Genomic DNA, 23,207 nt, shown 5'->3' with positions numbered 1-23,207 from the left:
TTCAGGTATTTTTAAACTAGGGCTGATATTTAGAAGTGTTTTCACTTAAATTATAATTAAATTATAGTCATAAAGCCAATGAGTAGACTTCCACCTATGTAGCCAACATAAATGTGTCGTCATTACCTGTAAGCACACTCCTTATTTTAACGTGCAACATACGATACGATCTGAAAGTGTCTTGTTTCTCCACTTTTCTCTCACTGGGAACAGCTCCTTAGGAATCTAAACCAACAGTAAGGAAAACAGAAAAAAAAAAACCAAAACAGAGGAGAACGCTTATATAAAGAGCAAAGGTTAACACATGACTGAGGTCTCTTTTTATTTATTTTGTTGCTATTTATTTTAGTTGATGAATAAAATGATTAGTTTGATTCTTTCAACATTTATTTATTCAACAAACCATGGGCTCTGGAGATAAATGGACAAGGCCAGAGTCCTGGCTGTATCCCTTAATAATTGTGTAACCCTGGACAAGTTACTTAATCTTTCTGTGCCTCAGTTTCCACTGAGCTTCCAGGCTAGACAGACTAGGAAGTAGGACCTGGCCACCCACTTCCAAGAAAATCGGCCATGAAAATCCTGTGAATTGCAGTGGAGCATTGTCTGATAGAGCTCTGGAAGGTGAGAGGAGGGCACAAAAGACTGGGCAGGGTCCACTCTGCTGTCCACAGGGTCGCTGGGGGTCAGAACCCCAGGAATCTTGGGAATCTCAAGGGCACTAACAAAGAAAAATGTCTCAGTTTTCTAATCTGTAAAAGGGGGATAATATTGGTACCTAATTCATAGAGTTGTTGGGAGGGTTAACTAATCAAATGCACACAAAACCTTAGAACAGTCTCCAGCACAGAGTAAGTGCTCAACAAATTCTAGGTGTGCAGGAATACGACAGAGAGCAAGTCAAACATGGTCCCTACCTCACGGAGTTCACACTCCGGTCAAGGTGTAGGTGGAGTGGGCAGTGAGAGACATCAAACAGACCACATGGCTACTAGCATCTTTACACCTGCGCTAAGTGTAATGAAGGAGAAGTACAGGGCACTAAAGGTGAGTCTGGGGGCTACTTTTTCAATGAACTGCAAAAGTTAAACTTCTATCACTTAGATTCTTGATATTGCACTTTTGTAAAATCAAGAGCATCTGAAATTTCCCCTATCATATACCCCCCCATTACATGCAGTTTTATTGAAAAAATCAAACTTAAAAATTGAGAACTTTTAATTTGAAGATGATGGTGTATTTATATATATCAAGGTGTTTAAAGATAATCCTAGCACATGAGGGAAAAAAATCCTTCAATCCATTTGATTACAACGACAAATTAGTCAATAACTTACTAAATATTTTACTTTTCAATATGGCTCTTTCATAATACAGAGCTTTTCAAAATCCTTACTCACAGAAAGGCAGGATAGTATAGTGGTTCAGGGCCCAGGCTTTGAAATCAGAAGACCAGGGACCTAGGCTCTGACATTTAGCCAGCTTATAAATTTAAGCAAGTTCCTCCACCTTTCTAAGCTTCAGATTCTTCATATTTAAAACGGGGGATGACAGAACTTTCATCACCAGATTGTTGTGAAGATTAAATGATGAAGTCTGGCAAACGTCCAGCAGCCTCTGGCACATGGTAGACACTCAAACAAGGGGAGCTGCTAAGCCAAAAGGGAGCCGAAAAGGCTGAACTTTCTTCCTGTGGATTTTAGACCACTAAGACGATTAAGAACTTGATAATGTTTCATTTCTCTGTGTTATTAAAAAAGGCACGTTTTTCTGTATATATAGTCTGTGATAACGAAAAACTAATGCAACATTTGAGAGTAAGATCACTGGTTAAGACAATTGCAGAATCAGTGTTTGTATTCATTCCAAATTCCCATCAATCCTTCAGTTGCAAACAACGCTAACATTAGGTTTTGTCAAAACTTCATTTTGCACAGAGAAATTCAACCCAAGATTTCTGATTTTTAAGAGCTGAGAGCGTATTTACAGAGTTCAAAGTCCCACCCAACAGGGCCTAAGCGTTTCCTCAGCAAAACTGGCAGACGCCAACCTCCGCGTCGCGGGGCAGCCTGAGGACGCTGATAACTGCGGGAGTCACGCCCGTCCGCGGGGCCCGCCCTGGGTTCACCACTCCCGGGGTCCGGGGGCCGCAGGGGCGGGCTCCCCCTTCTCGCCCTCCCACCCCTGCCTCTCCCAATCCGCGGCCCCCTCTCTCCGGGGGGCCCCCCCCCGCCCCGGACGGCCAATCAGGAGGCGCCCTCCGAGGGGGCAGGGCCGGGGCGGAGCTGCTCGCGGGCGGCCGAAGTGGCCTATTTAGGGGCCGTGGGCGCGTTCCCTGCAGAGGGCGGAGACGCGGGAGCGAGGCCGCCTGCGCGTTCTGGACGCTGGTGGGGCAGCATGGCGGACGGCCGGGATCCCGCCAGCGACCAGATGAAGCGCTGGAAGGAGCAGCGGGCCGCGCAGGTACCCGCGAGGGGCCGCGCGGAGAGCAGGGCGCTGCAGACGGACTGCTGCATTCGCGGGCGCGGGGGAGCCGGCAGGGTCTGTCGGCGGCTGCAGGGCGCGGGCGGTTGGCTGCGAATCTTGCGCGTCTGCCAGCGGGACAGAGGTCGCGGGAGTGAAGGCGCACGGGGAAAGAGGCAGAGAGCTGCAGCTGCAGGAAGGGAAGTGGGGCTGGGCGGCGAGTGGGCGCAGGCTCCAGCTTGACCTTGCGCCAGCAGTAACTGCAGGCTTTCGTATTTGCGGGGTGCCGTGGGGTCAGGACCCTGTTCTATCACCTCGATGTCCCCAGCACCGATCACTGTGACTGATACTTTGTACGCACAGCATTAAACGACTAAATAAAAGAACTTTTACATTCATTATTTCATTTGCTCTTAAAAACATAAGCAGAGCATTTTAGAGCTAGAAGCTACATTAGGGATTAGTTAGTGCATTTATTTACACGTATTTGAGTGCCCGCGTGTGCCAGGAACTGTGCCGGGAGGGGGTGTACGAATCCCAGTGAGGCCAGCGCTACACCGCTGAGAAGCTCAAAGTCTAGCTGGGAAAGACAGGTAAACAGATGATTCCCCTTCCAGCGTGGCGAGGGCCCTCAGAAGTCTATTTGTAAAGTGTGAATGGAGTGACATCTGAATGAGAGATTTAAAGATGAGTAGGATTTCAGCCCAGTGGTGGTGGGGAGGCATTCCTGCCCTGTACCGAGGGGTGCAGAGTCTTAAAGGGCATCTTTGAGGACGTTGGATTAGATGAGAGCACAGCTGGTCTGAGTCTTTCATCAAATTGGCCCAGGGTCGAAGGGCCTTGCCCAGTTCCCATGGTGGCTGGTTAATGGCAGAGAGAGGACTCGAGTTGTGCTTTTCCTCATCTTGCCTAGTGCTCTTTCCTCAAAACCAGGTTAGCATTCATGAACTGGGGTATTGATGCCAATGGATTGCTTTATGGTTCCCTGCTTGTGAGAAGGCAGCTGTTCTTCTCCAAGGGCCTGGAAAATCTCTCCTCATCCTGTCCTTTATTATATGCCATTCGGGTAGTTCAGTTTTTTATGAGTTCTTAATCAAAGTGAACCAGAGAGACCTAGAGTCAGATTCATCAAGGGCATGCAGCTCGTTAGTGGCAGAGTCAAGCTTAGAACTCAGCTTGTTGGGGCCAGGACTCTTTTCATACCCAGTGGTTGCTAAATCCTGGTTCATACTGAAGTTTTCGTTGAATACTCAGTGAATTGAGAAAAATATGGACAATGTAGTGAGTTTTTCATAAAACAAAATTGATTCATTGTTAAAGGACTCCCCTTTCTCCCGAGACTAGCCTCGTCATTGTTTGGGGGAGTCGTTAACTGTGGTTAAATCACGAGACCCTGCTGGTGATGCACTGTGCGTGGCTGGCCCTCAGAGCACATCTGTAATTGGAGGACTCATGGCTGACATCCTGCTGTGTCCTCTGCCCATGGTCTCCTAGCATACTTGTACACTGTCCTCTTTGGCAGTCACATTGATACCTTGTCGTTCCTCACTTTGAGCTGCTCTGAGTGAAAACTGCTTATTTCTTTGAGGACCCTCCAGAAGGAATTTTGCATATGTCACATAGCCTATATAATTTTCCCATGCTTTATTATGAAAAATTTCAGACATTAAGAAAAGTTGAAAGAATTGTACTGTGTATACCCGTATATCTACCATCTAGATTCTGCAATTAATATTTTGCTATATATCTTTTATTACATGTTATTTCATCTCTCCATCCCTTCAAACATCCATTAATGCATTTTTGGGGGAGTGCATTTCAGAGTAAGTTGTAGACATTAGTAGACTTTACCCCAAACACTAAGTATGCAAATGCACAGAGTTTAATATTCATTTATGTTTTTAAGGTAATGGGTATATATAGTGAAATACACAAATATTATTAAGTGGACCATTCCATGATATAGACCCCTGGGAATCATGTTTTCTTATCAAGATACAGAGGATAATCATCACCCTGGGAAGTTCGCTCATGCTGTTTCCCAGTCGTTTCCGGCAACCCCTGCAATCTTGCCCTAGGCAGCTACTGTTGATTTTCTTTCTTTTTTTTTTGTGAGGAAGATCGGCCCTGAGCTAACATCTGCCAATCCTCCTCTTTATGCTGAGGAAGACTGGAAGACTGGCGTGGGCTAACATCCATGCCCATCTTCCTCCACTTTATATCGGACGCCGCCACAGCATGGCTTGACAAGCGGTGCGTCGGTGCGTGCCTGGGATCCGAACCGGTGAACCCCGGGCCGCCGCATCAGAGTGGGCGCACTTAACTACTTGCACCACTGGGCCGGCCCTTTGATTTTCTTTTTTAACTGTTGATTTATGTACTTTTTGTGTAATGCCTCTTTCATTCAGCAAAAATGTTTAAGATTGAAAAAAAAGAAAAAATGTTTTGAGATCCATTGGTGGTGTTGCATGTATCAGTAGTTTGTTTCTTTTATTGCTCAGTAGTATTCCATTGTATGAATATACCATCGTCTGTTTATCCTGTTGCTGAACACCTGGGCTATTTCCACTGTTTGGCTGTTATGAATAAAGCTGCCATGAAAGGGTTTATACAAGTCTTTTTGTGCACATATGCTCTCATTTTTCTTAGGAAATACTAGGAGTAGAATTGCTGGGTCGTAGAGTATGCGTATGTTTTATGAGCAACTATTAAGTGTTTTTCCAAAGTGGTTGTGCCATTTTATCCTTCCATCAACAATGTATGAGAGTTCCAGTTGCTCCACATCCTGCTGCCTTTTGGTGTTGTCAGTCTTTTAATTTTAGCCATTCTGGTGGGTGTGAAGTGGTAGCTCGTTGTAGTTTTAATTTGCATTGCTCTGATGGTCATTGGTGCTGAGCATCTTTTCACATGCTTATCAACCATTGGTATATGTTCCTTGGAAGTATCTGTTCAGATTTGTTGTCCTTTAAAAATTGTCTTTTTATTAGTGATTCATAGCCCATATTTTTTTTTTTTTAAAGATTTTATTTATTTATTTTCCCCCCAAAGCCCCAGTAGATAGTTGTGTGTCATAGCTGCACATCCTTCTAGTTGCTGTATGTGGGACGCGGCCTCAGCATGGCCAGAGAAGCAGCGCGTTGGTGCGAGCCCGGGATCCGAACCCGGGTCGCCAGCAGTGGAGCGCGCTCACTTAACCACTAAGCCACGGGGCCGGCCCATAGCCCATATTTTAAGTTAAATCATGTATGGGCTAAGTGTTGTAATACTAGACCCCAAAATGTTTAACGGTGTAAACATATTAGAAATTTATTTCTCTCTTACATGATGGGCCAAAGTGGTTTCAAGTGGAAGAGGGAGTGAGCACTCTGCTGCCCATAGTTACTGAGGGTGCTGGGTGAAGGAGGCTCCCCTTAGTCAATGCATGGCTTGTAAAGTTGCCCTGAGCATCACTGTCCAGCCACGGAGGGTTAAGAGCGTGGAGGAGCGTATGTGGGAGTTTGGGGCCAGGCTGGAAGTGGTGTAGGTCACTTCTACTCACATTCCATTGGCTAGAACTCTGTCACATGGCCACACCTACCTGTGAGGGAGGCTGGGAAACATAGTCTATGTCTGTGTCCAGGTCCTGACCCTGCTACAGTCATGTCACTTAATGACAGTGGTACGTGCTGAGAAATGCATTGTTAGGCAATTTTGTCCTTGTGAAAACATCATAGAGTACTTACACACACCTAGATGGTATAGCCTACCACACACCTAGGCTATATGGTCTTATGGGACCACCGTCATGTATGTGGTCTGTTGTATGTGGTGCATGACTGGACATTATCAAAACCATAATCCAAACCTACATTCCATGTTTGCTGAAAGTCTGTGCAGCCAGTTTCTTGTGATGTGGTGTTGGGCAAACAGACGTAATCTGTTTTTAAAAGTTATGTCCTTTTTACCTTCTGACGTTAAAATATACTTTCTGTTAGAAAATTGTGACAGTAATAGATGCTCTTTTAAAAAAAACTTCTCTTACTTGGCAGATGCTTTTCTGTAAGTGGGCAGCTCAGTATCAGTATCCTCCCTCCCAGCCCCTAGTTTGTTTTCATGTTTTATTGGACTATGAGAGCTTTAAGTTTTGGCACTACTAGAGGGGGGCACCCTATTGTCTCCTGACCTTCCAGAACCAGGTGCAGAATGCCACGCTGGTGTATCCTCCTCTGGAACCACAGTGTCAGCCAATGTCAGAGCAATTTATTGGGCGTCTCTCCTTATAGTCAGTTTTTGTTGCTGACAAGTGGATTTCGAGCTTTGTAAATTTTAATAAGCGAGCGTTGAATCAAATGTGTTCATAGGTATGACTTGGATCTTCTTGAAAATATTTATTTCTCTTTCTGTCAAAATACACTGAGGGGAGGGAATTGGTTCTGCCCGTGTTCCCAGTCACTTCGGATGGAATTTCAATGGGAACTTTGTTGCTCAATGCTTAGAATGCTGTGGGCTCTTCTGGTCGGATATCTAGCTTAACTAGTAGCCTCTGATCCCTTAAAAACTGGAGAATTTGAACATTTCAAGCTTTACCTTTTTTAACAGTTCCTTTCTTACCTGGGAGAGAGGTGGGTCTCAGCCCTTCCGTTCCTGTCAGTGAGTCATAAGACAGAGCCCGTGAGGGTCTGTGTGTTTTTTAGGGTAACGATAATAACCACAGTGATGTGTTACTGCCAACATTTGGATGGAGAGGGGTGACTGATACGCGTGTTTGTTTCTCTTGGGAACTACCTAGGAGTGGAATTGCTGAGTCATAGTGTGACAGCAAGAGAGACATGAGAAGTGGAATCAAAATTTCTAAGCTTTCATTGCTTTTAGCCTATATTTAGACCACTCCATATTTTTCTCCGGGTAAGAAAAGAGAGGCTGATAGCAGAATGTAAAACAAGCAAATATTTATTTTTGTTTTCTTCTCGTTTTTGTTCATTTTCTTTCTGAGTGGTGAGACCACTGTAGTTTCTAATACAAAGAGTAAAGGAATCTTTGACACTTATAGATTAATAATCCTTCATTTTTTGAGCCTTTCTTTTTTCCTCTTATTCCCCACTTTTTTGAAAGATCGAAGGACTGGGCCAGTTCTCAGTGCTCCCACATTTAAGACAGTTTCAAGACAGACTAAACCTCTTTTGCAATAGTTATTATTCTGTGTATTTTAAAGGTTTTATTCTTGATAGAATTATTCTAAATGTTTGCTAATTATTCAAAACCAGTAGCAATGTTTTGACCATTTCTTCCTGGAAACATTGACAACTCACCAAGAAAAGAGGAAAAAAAAACATTAGCGACTATTGTAACATGTTTGCTCTTGTACAAATAATATGAAACAGCCTTGCTTGAAAAACAGACATTTTCCATTTGGGTGAGGGAGGAGGTGAATTCAGAGGTCAGAGGTCCAGCCATGTGACCTTGAAGTCTGACATTTATCTTCCTTGTAAAAGGCAACTTTTATTTTCTCTGGCATTAAAACTACCCACCAGTCATCTTCCCTAGGAACCTTGGAACCATTTTTGACTTCCCTCTGTCATTTGCCCCCCGCCCCCCACACACAGTCAGCACCCAGGCAGTTCTTTGCGTGCCTGACAGATCCTGTTGTTCCTTGCTCAGCACGTTGTGGGCACGAGGCCGTAAAGGTTGTGGGTCTGGTGGTAGTTCCAACTCTGCTGAGATGGCCTGTTGTAGACACCTCCACTATACTTTGCTTAGTACCCCTGGGAACCATTTATGTTCTTTGTCAAGAACACAGTGTGATTTTTTCTTACCCTTACTGAGTTTCTCTTTTTCCATTATATATATTTAACATTTTATTGAGTGGCAGTACCCTAGGCAGAGGGTATAGTGAAGACTCATTCTTGCCTCTTGAGCTTAGAATGACCCTCTGGCGTTGACTTATACCGAGGCACCTGGTGGCTTAACCACGATGAAGTCACTTACAGGATCAAGGGCAGCCCAGTGGTGAAGTCTCTGCTTAGAGCCCAGAAAGCATAGTTTTCAATCTTTAAGGCAATCAGAAAAACTTCCCAGGGTTGTCAGTTCATTTCTTTTGTGCTTGAGGACCCCCCAGTGTGCTGTGGTATTAAGGTGGGACACCCTCTGAAGCTTAGAATGTTTTCAGATTAAAAAAAAAAAGCACATCAGACTGAATCCAGAATTTAGGATTAAATGGCCTACATGGGAGTTAGGGTTTTCCGCTTTTTCTAGTGATGACAGGCCCTCTGGGCAGGAGCCCGCATTGATCTTCTGGTCTGTTGCCCGATGTATATTTTGTGTCCAGAGCTGAATTCTGCTTAGTCTTGACTGACTGTGTTAATATAGGAAAAATGCTGAACACGGAGCCTGGTCAGAATTGACACTCGCGGGTGAGCATTATCGACACAGCACTCTCTCTCCCCGCTTGCTTCAACTTCTCCCTTATTTTATTAGACATTTCTCTCTGATTCTTCATTTAAAAAAACTCCACAAAACTTTATATTATGGAAAATTTCAAACCAGACTGAAGTAGGGAGGACAGTGTAATGAACCTCCAGTGCCGGTCCCAGAGCTTCACAGACGATCCTGTTTCGTTTGTCTCACCCACTGCCCCTCCGTGTTTTGAAGCTGACATTTCAGGTGTATCTCCAAAAGGTGCGGACTCTTTACTCATACCGTTGTCACAGCTACAAAACGAACAGGAATACCTTACTATCCTCACATAGCCAGTCGGCAGATTCAGCTTCCCTGGCTGTGTCTGAGCAGGAGAGAGTTGACCTCCAGGCCTGAGACTGCTCTCCTTAGAAAGGCCTGTGGCCGGGGCGGCCCCTGGCTGGTGTCTGCCAGTTGGATTTTGGGAGGGCTCCCCACCTGACTGATGAGGGTGGATGACCGTGCCTAAGCGGTTTGCACAAACAGTGTGGTTAGGCTGACACCCGCTTTCCTTCTGGGATCCGAGGGTTCCTCCGTGTCAGCTCGCAGTGCAGACCCTGGGCGCCGAGTCTCCAGTGAGCTTCCCTGCAAGACCACTTCTCACGTGTCGGGGACCCAGCCCGTAGCATGTGTGCGGGAGAGGTGAGCTGTGCCGTTTTAAGAGGTGTTCCCGTGTTGTGGTTCGGAGTTTGGGCTCTTGAGCCAGTCTGCTTGGGTTCAGGTTCTCTTTCTGCCCCTTTCTAGGTGGGTGACCTAGAGCAAGTTGTATAACTTCTCTGTGCCTCCGTTTCCTCTTCTGTAGAATGGGGATTATAATAGTACTTACTTCAGAGAGCTGGGTTAAATGTGATAACCCAAGTAAAGAGTTGAGAACATGCCTGTCTAGCAAGCTGTGATGGTGGCTCTGCGGTGTGAGTGGGTCTGATACGTAAGACCTCTTGCACACACATCCCGCACCCAAGCTGAGAGAGACGGGGAGTCAGCGGGATTCGGATGTTACCTGTGTTACTGGTAGAGGACTGATTGGAGAACGTGGCTTGGGAGTTTTGGCCAAGAGGCCTTGCTAGGATTGCAATCCTGAGCTGACTTTACCACTGGCATTTAGGCAGTTCCATTATCAGGCCTCCCTCTGGGGAGCAGGAAGAATGTGTGCTGCCTGGGCCGCTGGCCTCCAAAGGGGAGGAGGTGGGGGCCCTGCACAGGCCTGAGTCCTTTTCCCAAACTGCGCAGTCAGGGACGTCTCTCTCTTCCCTTCCCAGGTTCGGGGCAGGAGGCCTGGAGCAGTCCAGTGTCACTGTCTCCCCCCCCCTCCCCGAAGAAACTTGAGGGCTGGGCAGTCTTGGGTTTTCTGTTCATGGATGTGCACATGGTAGGTACGTGATGGATCTTTGTTGAATAAATGTAGAGTGTCAGGCAGTAATTTGCCAGAAAATATCAGGTATATTCTCTGTTGATCTCTGAGGATGAGAAGCTGTCATTATGACTCCTTTGGGTTTAAAAGTTAGGGACGGTTTGTATTACCAATCTTTTTAAACTTAAAAATGGAAGAATATGGTGCTTAGTAAATTCTTGGCCCTTCTGTGAGCAGAGGGCACTAATAAATGGAAACTGTGTTTCATTAGAGAAGATATTTCATCAGAGAAAGTGGCCGTCTTCCTCCCAGGCACATTTCCTCATTCCTGTTCAACTCCAGCTGAAAAATATTTAACAGGAAAGCCCAAATGGAATGTTACTTTGCATCCCTGCTTCTAATCATGGTGCTGATTTTTAGCCAAGTCTTTGCCACATTCTGCAACATAATAAGAACATAAACGTTCTTTTCATAATAAGACAGTCTAAAGGTGTTTGATCAGAATTTAAAGTTATAAATTCAGATATTTTCCCTTTTATTTTGGAGGGATAGACTGTTGTTGCTTCCTCTTCCTACTTAGAACTACTCTTTGTTGGCCATTTCATATTGGGCCACAGTTTAATTTATTCACACGTTGAATCCACAAGCATTTGTCGTGCACTTGTTGATACTGAGCATCGTGTCAGGCGTCAGGGATATAGATGGAAAGGAGTATACCGTCTAGAGAGGAAAAACAGTGAAGTAGACAGGCAGTTGTCATATTTTGTTCAATGGGGCAAAGAAGACGCCCCTCACCCAGCTTGAGGGGCGGTGTGGGGGGGTGCCGGAAGAGTGGTGGGGAGAAGCATGCATGAATGTCAGGAATAAGGAGCGTCCACGAAGATGGAAACATGTTAACAGGTACAAATGCTGCTTTTCCAGAGGGAGAGAGCTCTTAGAATTGTCCAGCAACAGAAGAGCTTTTCTGTCTTCAAAACATTCTGGTTCTAAAGTGATTTTTCACTGAGTTAAAAAAAAAAAAACAATAATCAGCAAGTTGGAAGAAATATCTTTGTCCATCCATACTTGTTATGTGTAACAGGTACACCTGTGCTGCAATAGTGACCTCTTTGTGAAGTTACTTAAGTTCTCTGAGCACACGGCTTCACCCGTGAAATGGGACTAATGACGTTTATCTCAGTGGGTGATTGGGAGGCATGCGAGAGAGCTGGTGCGAAGGCGGCTAGGGTGAAGCCTTGCGTATGGCCAGTGCTCCGGAAATGGGAGCTAAAAAGGGAAAGGAGAGGATGTGGAGAGAAGGGGACTCTCATGCACTGCTGGTGGGAGTGCACACTGGTGCAGCCACTATGGAAAACAGTATGGAGATTCCTCAGAAACTCAAGGATAGAACTACCATATGATCCAGCTATTCCACTGCTGGGTATTTATCCAAAGAACTTGAAAACACCAGTGCGTAAAGGTACATGCACCCCTGTGTTCATTGCAGCGTTATTCACAATAGCCAAGACTTGGAAGCAACCTAAGTGCCCATCAAGGGACGAATGGATAAAGAAGCTGTGGTATATATACACAATGGAATACTACTCAGCCATAAGAAACGATGAAATCCAGCCATTTGTGACATGGATGGACATTGAGGGTATAATGCAAAGTGAAATAAGTCAGAGGGAGAAGGTCAAATACCGTATGATTTCCTTCATTAGGTAATAGACAATAACAACAATGAACAAACACATAGAGACAGAGATGGGATTGGTGGTTACCAGAAGGGAAGGGGGGAGGGAGGAGGGCGAAAGGGATAATTCGGCACGTGTGTGTGGTGATGGGTTGTAGTTAGTATATGGGTGGTGAACATGATGTAATCTATGCAGAAATAGAAGTATAATGATGTACACCTGAAACTTATACAATGTTATAAACCAGTGTTACTGCAATAAACAAAAAATTAAAAAAAAAAATCATGAATAGTTCAGTCGGCTGCATTGATTCTGCTTTTGTCCTTTTTGGTTAGCTTTGGACCAGAAATAGCTGCCCTCCGCCATAACCTCCAGAGGAAGCCTAGAGCTGGCATCCCTGGCTGTTGTTTCTTTTGTCTGTTGCTTGTTAAAAACCAGGGCACAGGCTACAGGGCGGGGCTGTGAAGTATTTTAGCAGCACTGGCCGTCCTGTGGGAGCCGTGCCTTCCCTCCTCCAGGGCGTGTGTGCAGACGCAGGGATGCCTCCTGCCAGGCTCTGTGGTCCATGGGGACGGGGGGCAGGGACCAGGCCTGGTGACGGCATGAGTGAGTGTTGCAGTGAGCGCACGGAGGGGCTCTTGTTCTAAATGCCGCCCCCCTGGATCCTACCATCCAGTCTGTGGAGGGCCCACCTTGGGATTGTTGAACTTCTAATGTGACCCAGGTGCTGCCTTTTGAGTCCTGGACTGCAGACAAACTCTGCCTCAGCCGGCCCTCTCCAGGCTGTCTGACATTGGCTTCCTGCTGCACTCATCACCATTCCAGGTGGTTGCTGCCTCTGCCTTTGTGGACTTTTCATTTTCCCCCTTCTTCTCTCCTCTCTTTCCCGCCTGTCACCTCTGCCCTCTCAGCTTGGGCAGGGAGTGGCTTCCTCTGGCTGTCCCCATCTAATCAGGTATCATCTTCCAAGTCTTTCCTGCATATTTTGGTGGTTGTTTGTAGCCCTGGAGGGCTGGTTTCCCTGCTTTCTACTTACTAGTTCAAAAGTATTCTAAATGCTTGAGGTTGCTGGAAGTTTGACCTAAACAAAAACAGAAACAAATTGTATTTATAATGGGGTTGATGGAACCGACTGGAGACTTAGACCACAGGGCGCTGGCGGCCTGCGTTCTGGAACACCACCACTCTCCCTCCTTTTATCAACACCAGTCTAGAGAGAGACTGGATTCATAACCTGTGCTTCCTTCCCTCCTGTTCATCCTTAGCACACTCAAACTTACGCCTCCAGCGTCACTGACTTAAAGTCAAAGAAGATTTTAAAACGTCTTTATGATAGGAGCTCAGATGCGCCCGATTGTTGGAATCCCAACCCTTGGTTCATGTCACACTGTCGTCATTGGTCTATGGCTGGCTCTCTCTTGTTTTTTTATTTTATTATTTACCATTAAAACTGTCCTGGTGTGGGCACTAGAGACCCCTGCCCCCTCCCTGGTTTCCAAGCTCGGTAGCGTCTTCCCAGTCCTCGTTCTGTATGACCTGTTTGCAGCAGGTGCCTCTGTTGGCTTCTCTTCTCTGCCCTGGAGTCTATGACAGGCTTCTGTTTTCCTGCCTCCCTCATATGTTCTTTCTCCTCTGCTGCCTCTTCTCTTCGGTGCGTGGGGATGCTGCTGTCCTTGGGTCTCTTCTGTGTCCCCTGCACCTCTTCCAGGTCGTCTCCCTCATGGTCGTGGGAGCACATACTTCCCCCTGCCCCCCCAGTGAGTGTTTAGTGGCCACAGTTTCAGTGTATCAATCCTGGAAAAAGAATTTGACACTAAATATAGCCGCTTTTGAGTTGAATTTTTTGAGACTGAGCTTTCCCAGCCTTGAGTGAACTATCATATTTCATTGAATCCCAGGTGCCATGCACTGTAAAATGCACCAGTATTGTATGTGCTACTAGAAAGAGGAAACTCTGCCAATCTAAACCATGACTCACTGCTAAGATGCCATAGGTTGTAGGATATACCCCAATTTCAGAGATCTTCAAATGTGAAACATTGCTTATGTTACCGTTGATGAAATATGGTGGTTTCCATTTATTTAAGAGCCTGTGCTCCACAGTGGCTCATTCTCTGAAGAATTTTCCCTGTGAATTGTAATTATTTCTTCAAAATAAGAGAGTGGAGAAGAGGATTCTTGTGTAGGGACTTCCACCTTAAACTTGATTATGTGTACGTCTTTGTCTCTTTGTTTTTTATGAAGTCATTTTAAGCTGAAAATGTGGTGTGTAACTTCAAATAAAATTTTCAGTTGCCTCTAAATTTATACAGGCAAGTGAAAATTAAGCATAGTCTAGGACATTTTTAGAAAGTAATTAGAAAAGTGATTAGGAATGGACCCTTGCAGCAATGTAGTATATTCATTAAAAATGTTTTTAGGAACATTATCTGTTTATTATGTAAACGTGAATACACTGCTTTCATTAAGTCAGTATAAAAATATAAATAATTTGAAAAACTTCTAATATTTAATTAGATATGGAAAAGGACTTTCTGGCTGAAAATTTTTTAGGAAAGAAAATAGAAAGAAATCTAAAGAAAATTAAAATGACCTATAATGATATCACTTAAATGTTACTAACATTGTTACTAACATTTTCCTGTGGCTGAAATTTTTAATGGTGGCATCATGTTTCAGCTTATGGATGTGCCATAATTAATTAATTGATCCTTTATTTTTGGACATTTAAGCTGTCTCTAAGCTTCTGTTACTATAAATAATATAACAGTTAACATCTCCAATGGAATGAAAGCTCCTTAAATGCAGGAGTTTGAGTTTGCTGCTGTAATTCAGGGCCTAACACATAGTAGACATTCAGTAAATATGCTTTGAATGTTGTTGAGTGAATTTGGTCTAAATCTTAATGTACACTTTCTTCCTGACTTTTAATATCCCTAGAAAGTAGAGAAGAGTAGCTAGTGTAGGGGGGGAAGAACTGTTCCTCTACCCTCTAGGTCCTTCTGGCTGGTCTAAGAATGAAATTGATATGACACAGATTAACAGGAGAAAAATCTAAAAAAGTTTAATAACATGCATACATGGGAGGAACCCAGGAAAACTGAGTAACTCACCAAAATGACCAAAGCCAACACCTTAAATACCATTTTCAGCTAAAGACAAAGGAGGATCTTGGGGGTAGTGGTTTGGGATTTCAAAGGGGAGGAAGGCAATTCACAGGGAGATGGAAAAGCAGATGTTTGGTAAACAAATGTTTGCTGGGCCTTCTTACTTTGATAAAAATGGGTCTTGCCAGGTGCCTTTCTGCCTACCACACCCAGAGTTATCTGTGATGATAACTCTTTTTTGGTACAGGCCTTTTATCTTAAATTCTTTTAGGCAGTTGTGGGGGAGGTCAAAGTTTCTTTCTGAGTTTTTTGTTCTTAAAAATAATCAAGCCAAAGAGAAACATTTTGGGGTGGCAAATTCTGATCCCCCACAGTCCAACCTTTGAAACTTCTAGAACTTTCATAGTCAAGAAGCTGAGTTGGTAGATTGTTCCATCTCACTGAACCCATGTCTTAGTCCTAATAATAGGTCAGTCCAGTTAAATTCATTTCAGAAGGCAGTGATGCAGGTGGGCTCATAAAGTTAGGCCTATGTTACGTAAGCAAGCAGTTAGGTATTTAATAAGAAGCATTTCTATGTAAACAAAAAGAAAAAACAAGGTTAATGGTTGGAATAAATTCTAAACCAGTTTCTGAGCCCAGGGGACAGTCAGTAAAGAACATTTCTAGACATCAGGGTTGAGGTATCTTTTGTAGTTTGAAAAGTCTCTGATGATGTTATCGGATGTTCAGGTTATCCTTTTGAGTGGCTTACACAGCAACAGACGTGAAGATTCTTTAAACATGGGTTATCATGGTGATCTCTCAAGTTTATATCAAGTTGTTCAGCTTCAGTTTGTAGGGCTTCAGGAAAAAGAGTGGTTTTAGTTCTCAATGATTCCGAATGAAAAGGATGGAAAGAATTGAAGATGTTAGTTGGGAGATTTGTAGCCAGATATTTGAGGAAACTAGAAGAATTTAGGATCCAGTCCAGTGTACAGGTAGAAAACAAAAACCTCAAAGACAGTTAACAGAACTAGAATCTAATATCCACAAATGTGTATTATAGTTTTCTACTGAAACATACTTTTTCTCTCTAAAATCACCCTCATTTTTACCAAAGATAGCCAAATTAAGACTAATTGGTTTGCAAAATAAGTCTAGCTTCAATAAACTTGGCCCAATTGGTTACATAAGTACAGCAAGATAGCAATTGATCACATAGGCTGTTTTAAGTCTACCTTGCTGGAACTTTTCATAAGGAATCTCAGATTGAATTAAAAGGCCTCGTGAGGCCAGGAAAGCCAAACCAAGGACTCGTCATCAGAATCTGCTTGTAATACCTTAGATTTGGGTGAATTCCTCTCTTCTCGAGGTCCCCAAAATATCCTGAGTTTCTTTGCACCTACCAGGGAAGTGACCTTCTTTACTCACCTGGTAAAGTTGTTGGGACCCTTTAAGCAAGGTACCAGGTCAATATTTTCAAGTGGTTTATTTATTTTATAAAGTCAATCCTTGTTCCTTAAAGCTGCTTGGTCATATCTGAGTCTATGCATGCTTCTCTCAAATATGACATTCCAGTCAAAACCTTGGTAATATAACCAATGTTTCCGATTGTGTCCTGTTATAAGGAGAATAGATTTTTATTGAACTTTGGCAAAAACTATATTGCCATGAAAATAAGAATATTTACTCATCAAGAGTTTCCAAATTCTGGAGGGATCAGGTAGGGAGAAAAACATAAATGTTTGAATTCTGCTTAGAAAAGTATAATTTACCAAATTGATATAAGTCATAGTTAGCTTAAGAGAAAAGAGAAAAAGCTTTCCTTAAATTTGAAAAAAAAAAAATAAATAAAAAAACAAGATTTTAAACAAAAGTCATAAAAATTTTAATCGTTTTCATCAGTTTACTCAGTCCCATGTAATCAACTCTTAATCTTCTGTTAGCAGCTTCATGAAGTCATCAGTTTCCCGTTAGGGTTTTCTAGTTTCTTACCCAGTTAAGTTTTATGATCTGAAAGTGTATCAGAAACCTATATTCTAGAGTGTTAGAGTCTTTTCCATGAATCTCTTTGAAGATGAAACATATTTGCACAAAGCACTAGAGTAAAACAATAAGTATATCTAAATGACAAAAGACTTCAAATAGGATATAGGTCACTGTGAAAGAATGCTTAGTTATCCATTTAACCGAAGTGAGAACGGAAGATGTTTAAGGCAAACATAGAGAGTTAAATAGTTAAAAAAAAAAAACCCTTATTTTGGTTATTAGAGAAACCCCAGCCTTTTTGAACATAGGAAATTATTTTGACAAAACACAGAATTTCTGTCTTTTATGTAGATTTACTCAAAGGTAAAGAAAAACCTTTTATAATATCTTTATCAAGATCAGACTAAAAGTTTAAGAAAATTATTCTTTTAAGAGAAAACCAAATTTTAATTTTGCAGTAGCTTACTTTTGGTATTAAAACTCATTTACTTAATTAAATTTATTTCAATCTTAGCCAACTTGACTATACACAAAACTTTTTTCAGTTTTTTTATAAACCTTCTATAACTGTTTTAACAAACAAAAATATCTTTATTTCTTATACCTTCTTTACTGAAAACATATCTTACTTTCCTTGAATACAAAGATGTTTTCCTTATTAATTTTTAGTAGCTTTAATTACATATTAGATTTTTAACCCTTAGAAACCTTAATTTTTAGTGACAACTAAAAAGTAAGCAACTATGAACTGTCTTTTACGTTAGCATTTTGTGGCTTGGCAAATTTATAAATACTTTTTATAATTTTTAGAAACATGTTACTTCATAGTATAATCTTCTAATAAAGCACAAGACATGTTTACTGATAGACCCAAACATCTTTTAGTTTCTCTGTAGTAAGACAAAAGTAGGTAAACTTAGATATATTTAGCAGTTAATTTTCAGTATTTTATCTTATTTGAAAATGACCTAGGTAGCAATGAATTTTTTATTGTTTAATTTTACCTAGTAATATAAATGCCATAGAATATAATTATTGCTAAAAGTTTATCTATAAACTTTTATCTCACTTGTATCTAAATCATTTGCTCCCAACAATTATGTTTATATTACCCATGAAAACTTCATGAGACATTAGACAAAATTAGCTCTCATTCTAAGTTATTATTTTTGCTGACAAATTTTGTAACAGAGATAACATTAGCTTATTTGACTAATAAACCCAGGTAGAAAAATATCTCACTTTGACAACATGTACATATAGACATAGATGAGCACACAGGTAGGCACAGACAGAGACTTTACAGCTGCTGTTAAGTATTTGCTATGAATCAGGTACAATACAAAACTTACTAGTTTGTAAAATAATTTGATCCATATTTTGTTTTGGCTGTTGGAAAGGTTAAGTTTACTTGCAAGTAAAAGTTAACTTTATTTGTTAAGGTTAAGGCCTTTTTTTTTTTCCCTGATGAGAAACATTTGCATTTTAAAGAATGGCTCTTAAGTCCTAGAGAAGATGGGAGTAGAAAATGTACATCACAAAGACACAGAGAAAGCATTTAAGTTTTCTCCAAGATGGAGTTTCTGGGGCATATTCGCTTTACCAGTTTCCAACATCCCAATATCTTGGAGCATTTTGAGAGGAATAGGGGAGGTTTTAGTATTGGCAAAAGGACAAGTGAACTTTGACCTGCTTTCTAGAGCCACATCTTTGGCCCAGCAGAGATCTGTAGACAAAGATGGTTGCTTTCACTTCCTCCAAAGAACTGGATTACAGTCTGAATGATAAAAGAGGTTCACCCACCGTTCCAGCTACATTTTTCCAATTGCTTCTTTATATCAAGGAGATATGAGATATAAGAGATGAATCAAAAGATTTTTTTGTTTTAAAACTTTAGAACAATGTATCATACCTTTAAAATCTGTACAAACTTTAACAAAGGCCATCTTTTTAAGTGTACAATTCCACCCTAGATCAATTTACCCTGGGTGGAGGAGCTTTCATTATCTTTTTTATTAGTACCTGATATCAGGTTCTAGTTTTTATTTCACATGGTATGGGCTCAGGCAACCCAGTGACTTCCTTCATCATGTTTAATTAACATTGTCTGAAGGGTGGATTTATTTGCTGTTTTGCAGTATCTGGCACGGGAAACGTTCCCCAGTGAGATACAGTGTCTTTCCCCACAGTACAGTCTGTAATACATTCAGGCAAAAGAGGTGCAATCACTTCACATAAAGCCTGTTTAAATATGCCAATTCTCCTACAAAATTTCACCTTACCCATTTCTGTGCAAAAGGCTTTGAGTCCACAGCGAGAAGTCAAGCCAACGGACACTTGGCTTCATGATTAAGCAGCTTAATTGTTGGCCCAAGTGCAGATTTTCATTGTGATGTCTGCCTTCTGGCTTTTTAAATTTTTCCAAACTAGGGTAAATAGAGGGGACTTGTTTGGGGCCCTTCAATGTTGGGGGACCAGTAGGGGGTCCCTTTGGCCTGCCCAACCTTAGGCAGTGCTGTATTAAAACCTTTGTTTTAATCCCATTAATATCCGTTTTATTTATCCCCCCTTTTTTTTTTTGTGAGGAAGATCAGCCCTGAGCTAACATCCCATGCCAATCCTCCTCTTTTTGCTGAGGAAGATTGGCCCTGGGCTAACATCCGTACCCATCTTTCTCTACTGCCACAGCATGGCTTGACAAGTGGTGCATAGGTGCGCGCATGGGATCTGAACCCGAGAACCCGTGGGCCGCCAAAGTGGAGCGCCATGCGCACTCAACTGCTGCATCACCGGGCCGGCCCTATTTACCCCATTTTTTAAAATAACCATCTTAAGATTTTCATCCTGCTGGAATGTCTCATGACTCTTCCCTTTCTGATTCCTCTTTGTTTCCCTTTTTAATATTTGCTTTATTTACCTTATTTCCTAAAAACTCTTTTAAAAAATTTCTACTTTGTCAAGAAAAGTCCCTCAACTTTCTCCTGGGCTTCTTTTATTTTTTTGTTAGTTAACTTAATGCTTTCATTAGCATCTGTAAGACCATGAGAAGAAGCTGAGACCCCAAATTTGACTAAGTCATTATTTCTTTGTATTTCTTTTTTAACTTGGTCTCTTCATAGGTGCCAATAAAACAGCTGTTTATGATGAGAGCTCTCTAAGAATTTTTCCAATTTAGAAGTTTTTCCAATTTAAACGATCCATTGTCTGGCTATTGATGAGTAGGATCTTAGTAGTGACTCAAGCTAATAATCCTTTTGTCACCACAGCACCAGGAACAGAATCTGCTGCCCCAAAACACGCCTCTTTGGCATAAGGTCTATTTTTAGCCGATGATTATTAAAAAACACCAGACATAGGAAAAGCTCTGAAAACCTAGTAGGAATTACCCTTTGCAAGGGAAATTTACATTTATAAGAGAAATCTCCATTTGTAAGGGTGCCTCCCTTACAAATATGCCAGGAAGAGGAGGGTGACTCTAAATCTCTAGAAACTCTTATCAGTGGAGAAGGCAGTGCCTTAAATCTGCATAACAACTTTACCCTTGTTTACTGTACTTTTCCTAGTAATCTTCCATAACTGACCCCATCTTAAGAACAGGATGTTAAAGCTATTTTTCAGGGGCGATGAGCCGGCCAAGATCATGTGCAGAGGAGAAAATTTTTATCTGCCACTCGGGGCTCATCCTGCCAGTGCTTCTGTACATCGGCTGGCCCTCCCTGATCTCTTACACCTTACCCTGTAACTTGGACGAGGAGACAAATTTGAGAGCCTTCCATCTCCTTGCCAATCGATTGCGCGATAAAGCATTTCTTCTTTCAAAGACTGGTGTGCCACAGTGTCGGCTTCTATGCGCATCGGGTGGTGAGCCGTTGCTCGGTAGCACTTTTATGGCTTAACCATGGGCATAAGAGGCGTCCCCAAAAGAGAGTGCAAAAGCAGCAGCCCTTGCAACATCCAGAAAGTTCACTCCCAAAAATAGTCTTAAGAAAACAAAGGCCTTTGTTGCACAGGTGGTAGTGTACTAACAAGCAACGAGGGTTGAGACGACACAGGCCGTCTTATGGACTTATGGACTGGGACCGCTCATGACAAACTCCTCTGAAACCTGAGACAGCTGGACAAAGAGAGTGTGTCTCAGAACCCCAATCTATTCGACTGGCCATCAAGATGCTAACCAGTATGTGCATCCTCTGCGTGGTGGAGACCAGAGAGGTCACAAAGCCAAGCTCTCAAGACACAGAACAAGACAAAAGAAAAAGCCTCATTTATATGCACATTAACAGCTTTAGCTAAGCCTTGGGTCTCTTGGAGCCAAGTTAATACCTGGGAGGGAGGTGCTGCAGGCTTGGGGAGTGTGTGTTGTTTTATAAAGTACCTCGTGGCATGGAAATTTTCTTGAGGTTGGGAGGGGACCTGTGTCATGTACCCCATTCTGTGACCAGCTTATCCTATCACAGGAGTCTTCTTGAGGTGGCAAGCGCCCTAATGGCTCTTAACTGCTCAACCCATGCCCACCAAATTTGTGGCCTCTTTGGCTTCCAAGATGCCCCTTAGCAATAGCTTTCACCTCATGTGCATATTAACCCACAGCAAAGTTTAGTGCAGGACTGGCCCAGACAACAGGCTTATAGAGATGCCTGCGTCTTGCCCTATGGTTTTTCCATTTTATGACAACAGACAAACAAACAAAAAGACAGAGACAAGGAAAAACAGTGACCATCTCTGGGAGAAGGATCAGCAAACCAATGAGGACTCAAACCAAATTTCCCAGAGTTGCTGAGTCCAAGAAGCAAATATTTTCTCCTGCTAATCTACATTAAAAAAGCAAAAACCCCACTACTCTCACTTCCACTGGACCCTGCAGGGAGCGATCTGGGAGACTGACATGGTAAGAACTCTTACCTCCTGCTGGCTCTTGTCAGAGGTCCCGGATCTCTCAGCTGCAGTAGTCCAGGAGTGAGCAGTGTCCAGCCAGTGAAGTTTTATCCCATCCTCATTGCCAAACTGTAGGGGAGGAAGAACTATTCCTCTACCCTCTAGGTCCTTCTGGCTAATCTAAGAATTAAATTCATATGACACAGAATAATAGGAGAAAATCAAAGAAAGTGTAATAACATGCATATGTGGGAGAAACCCAGGAAATCTGAGTAACTTGCCAAAATGGCTGAAGCCATGACCTTAAATACCATCTTCAGCTAAAGACAAAGGAGGATGTTGATGGTAGTGGTTTGGGATTTCAAAGGGGAGGAAGGCAATTCACAAGGAGATGGAAAAGCAAATGTTGGTAACAGATGTTTGCTGGGCCTTCTTACTTTGATAAAAAAGGGTCTTGCCAGGTGCCTTTCTGCCTACCACGCCTAGAGTTATCTGTGGTGATAGCTCCTTCTTGGTATAGGACTTTTATCTTAAATTCTTTTAGGCGGTTGTGGGGGAAGGTCCAAGTTTCTTTCAGAGCTTTTTGTTGTTAAAAATAAGCCAAAGGGACACATTTTGGGGTGGCAAATGCTGATCCCCCACACTAGGGAGGTGATTAAGTTGTCCATTTTGTTGTCTTTTGGGAGATTTAGTTGGAATGTAGCTTCCCTCGAGGCAAGCAGGTACGTTGAATAACTGCTTCTCCTTCCTTTTTGCCTTGGGTTCTGTGAGGAAGAACCCTTAACCTCAGAGTGTCCATTTTTGCTTCCCCATCCCATGAAGATGTTACTGAGATCAGAGGCATTATGAGGCAGGACCTCTGCTCACACTGGGATATCATTATCTTGTAGAAACTTCTCTAAAGCCTTGTACTTTTTTCAGAAATGGTTTGTAAAAGTTTGCTGTTCACTGTCCGTCCCTTCCCCCCTGTTTTGTTTAGTAAAGCTTCATTGCATGCACTCTTTTCATGCCAACAAATGAGCTGCAGCCTCCTCCTCACCTTGTAATCAACACTGTCTTTCCTGTTGTTTGGTCAGTTTCTCTCCTTACCTTAAACATCCCCTGAGGTCGGGATCTTTCCTTTCTGGTCTTGGCCCACTGGCCTTCCTGCTGTGTTGTTGGCCCTGGGGAAGCTTTGCCCACCACACTTGTTTTGAAGGCAAACTTAATAGCTTGTGTGAAGAAAGCTGTTAGAAATTAGGACAATTGATCTCTTAGTGCCGGGAATTAGAAGAGGTGCTGAATGCTCCATTTGTAACTACAAGCTGAGGTGTCACTCCTTCCCAGAGTGGG

At 42.6% G+C, this 23,207-nt stretch overlaps 1 protein-coding gene across 1 annotated transcript in view; it reads left to right on the top strand.

Annotated features, from left to right (window-relative positions):
- Positions 1–2,355: 2,355 nt before the first annotated feature.
- Positions 2,356–23,207, top strand: part of CAT (catalase) — a 48,495-nt gene continuing 27,643 nt past the window's right edge. Inside the window, exon 1 of the mRNA XM_004436848.3 lies at positions 2,356–2,463. Within this exon, the coding sequence (XP_004436905.2) occupies positions 2,398–2,463 (66 nt within the window). The 5' untranslated portion in view covers positions 2,356–2,397. The remainder of the gene's footprint in view (positions 2,464–23,207) is intronic.

This window comes from Ceratotherium simum, chromosome 34 (genome assembly GCF_057802395.1).
Source record: "Ceratotherium simum simum isolate JZ-2026a chromosome 34, ASM5780239v1, whole genome shotgun sequence".
Classification (NCBI taxonomy): Eukaryota; Metazoa; Chordata; class Mammalia; order Perissodactyla; family Rhinocerotidae; genus Ceratotherium; species Ceratotherium simum.
The sequence above is the reverse complement of the archived record's forward strand: the minus strand, read 5'-3'. Positions and strand labels throughout refer to the sequence as shown.